The sequence below is a fragment of the Palaemon carinicauda genome, chromosome 7 (genome assembly GCF_036898095.1).
Source record: "Palaemon carinicauda isolate YSFRI2023 chromosome 7, ASM3689809v2, whole genome shotgun sequence".
Lineage (NCBI taxonomy): Eukaryota > Metazoa > Arthropoda > Malacostraca > Decapoda > Palaemonidae > Palaemon > Palaemon carinicauda.
Genome location: NC_090731.1, coordinates 144,309,700 through 144,317,199, shown reverse-complemented (window position 1 = coordinate 144,317,199; position 7,500 = coordinate 144,309,700). Strand labels below are relative to the sequence as shown.

At 30.3% G+C, this 7,500-nt stretch overlaps 1 protein-coding gene across 1 annotated transcript in view; it reads right to left on the bottom strand.

Annotated features, from left to right (window-relative positions):
- LOC137644058 (uncharacterized) overlaps window positions 1-7,500 on the bottom strand; it is a 22,315-nt gene that overhangs the window by 6,659 nt on the left and 8,156 nt on the right. Inside the window, exons 4-7 of the mRNA XM_068376963.1 lie at window positions 6,853-6,969; window positions 4,251-4,389; window positions 3,106-3,182; window positions 1,613-1,792 (exon numbers count right to left, since the gene is read on the bottom strand). Coding sequence (XP_068233064.1) covers window positions 1,613-1,792; window positions 3,106-3,182; window positions 4,251-4,389; window positions 6,853-6,969 — 513 coding nt within the window. The remainder of the gene's footprint in view (window positions 1-1,612; window positions 1,793-3,105; window positions 3,183-4,250; window positions 4,390-6,852; window positions 6,970-7,500) is intronic.

Sequence of the window (7,500 nt, the reverse complement as noted above, 5' to 3'; positions counted from 1 at the left end):
ATATATATATATATATATATATATACCTGTGGAATTATAAAATAAACTATATCTTCATAGAGTAATATGAATTTCCATTACCAATTCTGTTTCAGGAAATTTCCTTTGCTTAATAATATACCCAGTAAATATTTTTCAGTAGAATACTGATTACCATAACCCTTTTTGAGTATCTGTCTTCTGTTAGGTGTAAAAATCCTTCATTAATTCCTATTTAAGCTCCTACGTATTCTAATTCTCATCCTCTTTTCTTTATTTTCATTAACGTTTTTCTTTAAAATTATTCAAATGAATTTGTCTATCCTTGTAATATTTATGATGATCCCTTAATTGATTATAAGCACGATCTGGTATTGATTAATTTAATTTGCTGGGTTTATATTATTTTATCGTACTTAATTAAACTATAAAATAATTCCAAATTTCTGGATATTGTTTCTAGATGCATCAGTTAATATGAAATGTATGCAGTGAATCAGCATTCAGTTGAAATTTTTCAACACCGCAATTATTAATTCATCTCTCTCTCTCTCTCTCTCTCTCTCTCTCCTCTCTCTCTCTCTCTCTCTCTCTCTCTCTCTCTCTCTCTCTCTCTCTCTCTCTGACAAATATTTTTTTGGGGATTGACACTATTTTTCTTCAATAAGATATCATTCTGCTAAGGATATATTTACTATATTTAATATTTTTACTTGGTATACATACTGTATATTTCACCTGCACGTATCTGTATAAAGTCTGGCTTATCATTCATGAACAGATACTTCAAACAAATCCAAGTTCTCAAATGTGAATACTCGTCTTTTCAATCACTTTATTATCATCATTAATCCAGAACTATGGTTTAAAGTATTTGAGGAATATAAAATATCCATGCAATATTTTAGTTCAATATAAATAATGTAATATTGTCAATTGCCATTGATTAAATATTTCTAATAATATTTTGGACGATCCAATTTAGATTTTTCCTCGTAAAAGCATCTCTAAAGTTCAAAAATTGCTCATCATGTTTTGAAGTAGGCTACTTAAATCTATAAATCTATAAAATGATATATTTTTCATTATAGAACACCTACGTAAATCTATTATTAAGTGAGCTACGCTAAAATATTTATAGAGAATTATTATCATGAAAATTATCCTCTTGAAATTGTCCTGTAGAGGGGCGTAACATAATTTGTTTTCTTCCCATTTATACAAAACTCTTATGTATGTTAGTATTCGCTTCCCAGCCTTAATGGATAGTATTCAAAAGAGATTCCAATTGAAAGAAATTTGAAATACCATGCAATATAAGGATACTATTATATCACCCTAGTTTGAAAAGCACTATGCTATAAACCCAAGAACTCCAACAGGGAAAAATAGCCTAGTGACGAAAGGAAATAAGGAAATAAATAATCTACAAGAGAAGTAATAACAATCAAAATAGAATACCTTAAGATCAATAGTAAAATTAAATTAGATCTATCATATATAAACTATAGAATCTTCATAAAAACGAGTGGAATAGAAACAAGATAGAATAGCATGCCCGAGTGTACCCTCAAGCAAGAGAACTCTAAACCAAGACAGTACTAGCAAGACTTGATGAGGAGTAAGAACTCACAGCAATTGATGTTTAAGAGCATTGATTGATCGTAAGGTCCGTCAATTGTACCCTTGGCGTGGTTGTAGCAGTAGCAGTAACCATCCACGCAAAGCAGGGGATCAAAGTTGCCATTGATGAGACACCTCAGTCCTTCTGTGAGACCCTTCGTTTGCGTATCGGACCAGTAGTTAGCACACTCTGAAATGAAACATTTTTGGAATAACTTGGCAAATAAAGGTTTCTTATAATTGGTCTTTTTGACCATGTTAAATAATTTCTAAAACACACACACACACATACACACACAAATTAAAGTCAAAAGAAAAGGCCTTCGTCTCTAAACCCATAAAACGTTTGAAAGCAAAACAGAGAACTTTGGTCTCGACATCCCTAAAATGTTTGAAATCAAAACAGAAGATATGTGTCTCTATAAATCGAAAAAAAAAATCATAAAATCAAAACAAAAAACATTTTCTACTACACCCTGAAAAACGTTTGAAATCAAAGCAGGAGAAATGCGTCTCTATTCCCCAAAAAATAATTGAAATAAAAAGAGAATACCATTGTTTCTGCACCCAAATAAACGTTCGAAAAAAACAAGACATTTGTTTCTAGAACCCCCCCCCCCCAACAAAAAAAAAATCTTTTTTAAATCAAAACATGTCATTCATTCGTCTCTACACCCCTTAAAACATATAAAAAAAAAATAGGAGAAATTCGTCTCTATACCCAGATAAACGCTTGAAAACAAAATAGAAGACAAAACACGTTTGAAAACAAAACAAAAGACATTCGTCTCTAGAACCCAAAATACATTTGAAATTAAAGCAGAAGATATTTGTCTCTACATCCCGTATAAGTCACCATACTCAGAGAAAAACGTTTGAAAACAAAACTGAAGTCATTCGTCTCAAGAACCCCAAAAAACTTTTGAGTATCCTGGAAAGGATGACAGTCAACTCCTCCTTTCCACTATAAACAAATTCTGACTCATCCCCCCAACCCTTGGTTTCCTTTTCAGAGGTCGTTTAAAGGTTTAAAGGCCGCTCATGAATGGCAGAGGTAAGGGACAGTGACAATGCCCTAGCTAGCAAGATAATGCCATAGAGACTAGCCATACAGGCTATTCTAGCTTTATGATCACCGCCCAAGCCCCCTCTCTACCCAAGCTAGGGTGGGGGGGGGGGGGTGCCCAGGCAGTGGCTGCTGATGACTCGGTAGGTAGACATATAGGTTCACCCAAAGGCCCCCATCCTTAGCTAATAAGGATGATGAAGTTACAGACACTACGAGAAACTATCGAGTTTGAGCGGGACCCGAATCCCAGCCCGGTAGACCGCAACGCAGGATCGTTTACAATAGGCCACCACCGATAATAGATGGAAAATAATCTTTTATTTCTCGGGCATTCTTAACGAACAATTGAAGTAAGTTCTTAGTCAGTAGGAGGGGAGATAAAGCAAAGACGGTGATAATAATATCTACAATGCGATGTGGATTTAGTTACTCACCGCAATCCATCTCGTCGAATTTAGTACTTGCTTCCTCTCCAAAGAGTCTGATATTATTCTTGTCAACGCAGTAACACCTGTAGTGAAAAATTGTCGAAGTATAAATTAATGGCGCTATAAGTAATTGTGCTGTTGCTAATTACAGTTAGAGTAATGGATGTTAAAACAAAGATATTCTTAACCTTATATCTTGAGAATGATTTATTAAAAGTTTATTAAAGTTACTCATGAATGGCAAAGGCAAGGTACAGAACAATGTCCAATTGACGGATATGAATATACACATGATTAGTTAGGACCAAGGAGAGCCAGGCAATTGCTGTTGATGACTCAGCAAGTAGACCTACAGGCTCCCCCAAACTCTCCTTCCCTAGCTCACAAGGATGGTGAGGTTGCAGACACTAATATAAACTACAGTATTGAGCATGAGCGTGTCTCGACATCCCATCCAATATATTGCTAGGCAGGGACGTTTCCAATATGCTGCCATAACTTGTGACGTTAGCATCTAAAGAAAGTTTAAATATAAGTAGAATTTTCATTTTGATGATTTGAAATTGTTTCGAATCGAGTGAAAACCTTCAGAATTCTAATTCAGAAACACTTAATAAAAGAGAAGAATTCTTTGCAAAATTCATATTGTAACTTTTAGCAATCAAGCATGAAGATAACATTGATGAAGATTAACTTAATTCTATTACGACACATGAGCAGAAGAACAAGACTAATTGTTAATAATAATTTTATTAATTTAATAATAAAAGTTTTAATAATAATTATTATCATTATTATTATTATTATTATTATTGTTAAAATGACTATTTTTTAAGATTATTAAAATTTTAATTATTACTATTATTATTATTATTATTATTATTATTATTGTTATTATTATTATTATTATTATTATTATTATTATTTTTAATAATATTAATGATAATAATTTTACTAGTTTTCATAATAATAATAATAATAATAATAATAATAATAATAATAATTTAAAAAATATTCATTTTAATAATAATAATAATAATAATAATAATAATAATAATAATAATAATAATAATAATAATAATAATAATAACAACAAGAAATACACCAACAAATTTATCAGAGGCTAATTTATAAACCACCAGGATACTCACGTGCTTCCAGGGCTGCACTGACGTCCTGCATAGGACCCATCGTCATTGCAATTTGCTCTGTACTGTCCAGGCCCGACAGTTCCTTCAGCCATGTCTTTGTCATATTGCATTGCAAATGCAATGCATTCGTGCTCTGGGTCTGATGGTGCGAAGTAGTTGGTTAGTCATTTTTTATCAATTGGCAGTATGTCTGTTACATTTATTTTTTTATTATTTTATGATAAGTCTCGGTTTTTAAGTTTTTAAGTTTTTTTTTTTTTTTAAGAAACATAGGTTTTGTAAATATTTAAAATTCTAGTTACCACAGACTTTGTTATGAAATAGATTTTATCCTATATTTTCTATATATTTGTTTTATACTTTATTATTACCTTTTACTATTGTCTTATGATAGTCTTTGTTTTTAAGACCTTAATTTTCTTAAGAAATATAGGTTTTGTAAATATTTAAATTTCTATTTACTACAGACTTTTATATAAAATAGATTTTATTATATTTTTTCTATATATCTATTTCATAGTTTATTATTGGCTTTTATATAATCCTTACTTGTAATTATTTACTTTATATTTTATTTTTAGCTTTAATATAAGTATTTCTACCACCCGAATTTAAGCGGGCCAACTCTGTAGGAGTTGACTGGACTCATTGGGTTGATTAATCTCTTCCTATTTAATAATAATCTTATGATAGTTTTCTCTAGATTATTTGAAAATTACTTTTTGCAGATTATCAGCTGCTTAGACGTGGTTTATATTTGCTTAATATCCAATACTTCCATATTTCATCGTTGTTTATTGGATATATAGTATCGATAATTTTTAGCAAAATAATTGATAAATATTTCATGGTATCTGATAAGCTGATTTTAAAGATAATATATTTTAAATTATTTCTTTATTGTTACAGTTTTACGAATAGTTTGATATAATTTATAATCATTTTGTAGGAAAAACATTAATACAGACGCTTATCTGACTTGATAATCTAAGGCTATAAGCTTATAGTGATAGCTTTGTTTAGATTATTCGATAAACAATTGACCAACTATTTCTACTGAGTAATTAATTTATGAAAGCTTCTACGAACACAATAGGTTCTCTGAATTTCTATTACCTAAAACGGCTTTATATTCGTTTTTTTTTTTCTTATAAAGTAATAAGATTTAAGAAAAGAGAAATACAACAGTGAGTAAATTACTTCGTTTACTGCTACTGCGTTACATGAGATTAAGCTCAAATCTCAGGGACGAATTATATTCAGAATAGTCTAGTACGTATTTATGTATTGCAATAAGAAGCAAAATGTTTTAAGATCTAACCATCTAGGATCATTCTATTAATAAATGGTAATGTGTCTATTTGAGCGTAACATATCTAAATGTACACATCTATAAGTACACACCTAAAAGTACAGCATTTGAGACGAGGAATTAGTTTGTTCCTTCGTTTTAGATTGTTTTGCCTTATGCAAGACACGGGCTCTTGCTTTGCCAGCCAGTAAACGAGGAATCCAAATTCTCATGATGAAAAACGTTTTGGAAAAAATTGTAAGAGAAATATAAAGCTTCATATGATGATATTAAGACCTCCAACGACAAAGTTTTGGATCTGCCAAATTGTCTGAAGTAATCCTTTTCTTGTATAATTCGAATAAAGATCCGTATTCAATAATTGAGTGTTTCAAATCTACGTGTTTCATCTTATGCTCTTTCGCTCCACTTGAGGCATTCTCCGACCACTATTTTAGGACGAGATTTTCAAGCTACCTTCCAATATATATATATATATATATATATATATATATATATATATATATATATATATATATATATATATATATATATATTTATACTGTATATATATGTATATATATATATATATGTGTATATATATATATATATATATATATATATATATATATATATATATATATATATATTCCTTAAGAGGAATTACTTTTTATTAGTCTTCATAAAGCTAAGGGCAAAGCATATCTCTAGAATCTAGGTGCAGCCTGTTTGCGTCAGCCCCTTATCAGCATTTGTTACATGCAACAGGTGTATGATGTCACTCAACTCCGCATTGATCAATTTTTGATATCACACATTATACTTATATATATATATATATATATATATATATATATATATATATATATATATATATATATATATATATATATATATGCAGTATATATATGTGTGTGTATGTATGTATGTAGGAATATATGCATATATATACGTGTGTGTGTATGTATGTATGAACATGTACGTACATATCTATAGATATATATATATATATATATATATATATATATATATATATATATATATATATATATATATATATATATATACAGTACATATATAGATGCATATATATATATATATATATATATATATATATATATATATATATATATATATATATATATACGTATATATGTCTGTGTTCATGAGTATATATGTAAACCTGCGTCACCACGATCATCACTTATCCCAGCTCGATATGACGGAATGAATACCCCCAAAGGAAGGGGTCCTGTTTGGAAAGACAAACGAGACAGCTCCGCACGCACGCGCGCGCGGACGATGACTTACTGAGTGAACATTTAGCATTTTTCCCCGAAGTCTCGCTGGAGATGCATTCCAGTTGATTCCCGCAGACCTCTTCAGGGAACATCATTACCGAAGAAGTGGAACATCCTTCCCCTTCATCTGAAAGCAGAAGATGCATCCTTAATCACGTTGCGGGATGAGCAGGAATCCTATTTTGGGTTCGATGGCGTCTTTAAAAAATCAGTGAATAAGAAAAAAAGGATAAGTGAATAAGGAGTGCAAATATCAACTGAATTTCCGTTTGGCGTCTTTCTTTATTCTGAATATCGTTGAAAAATAAAAAAATGATGAATTGAATCGACAGATAGGGATATTTTATCGAGATCATTCCTTTTGGTAATGATGAGTAAGAATGAAGAAATGCATTAATGACTTGAAGAAAGGAGGATGTATGTTTATACATACTTGAAATAGGCATAAAAACGCATTAAATGAATGAATATACATGAATGATCAGTAATAATATTTTTAATAAGGTTACAAATTTAATTATTTCCATTCTAATTTTTTTTTTCTTATGTATTCTAAATCCGATGGGCGTTTAATGTCTTCCAGATGAAAGTTCATTCTAAGAATAGTCTTTTTCTCTGACCCAAATTTAAACAAAATTCTGAAAGATGAGAGGCAGAT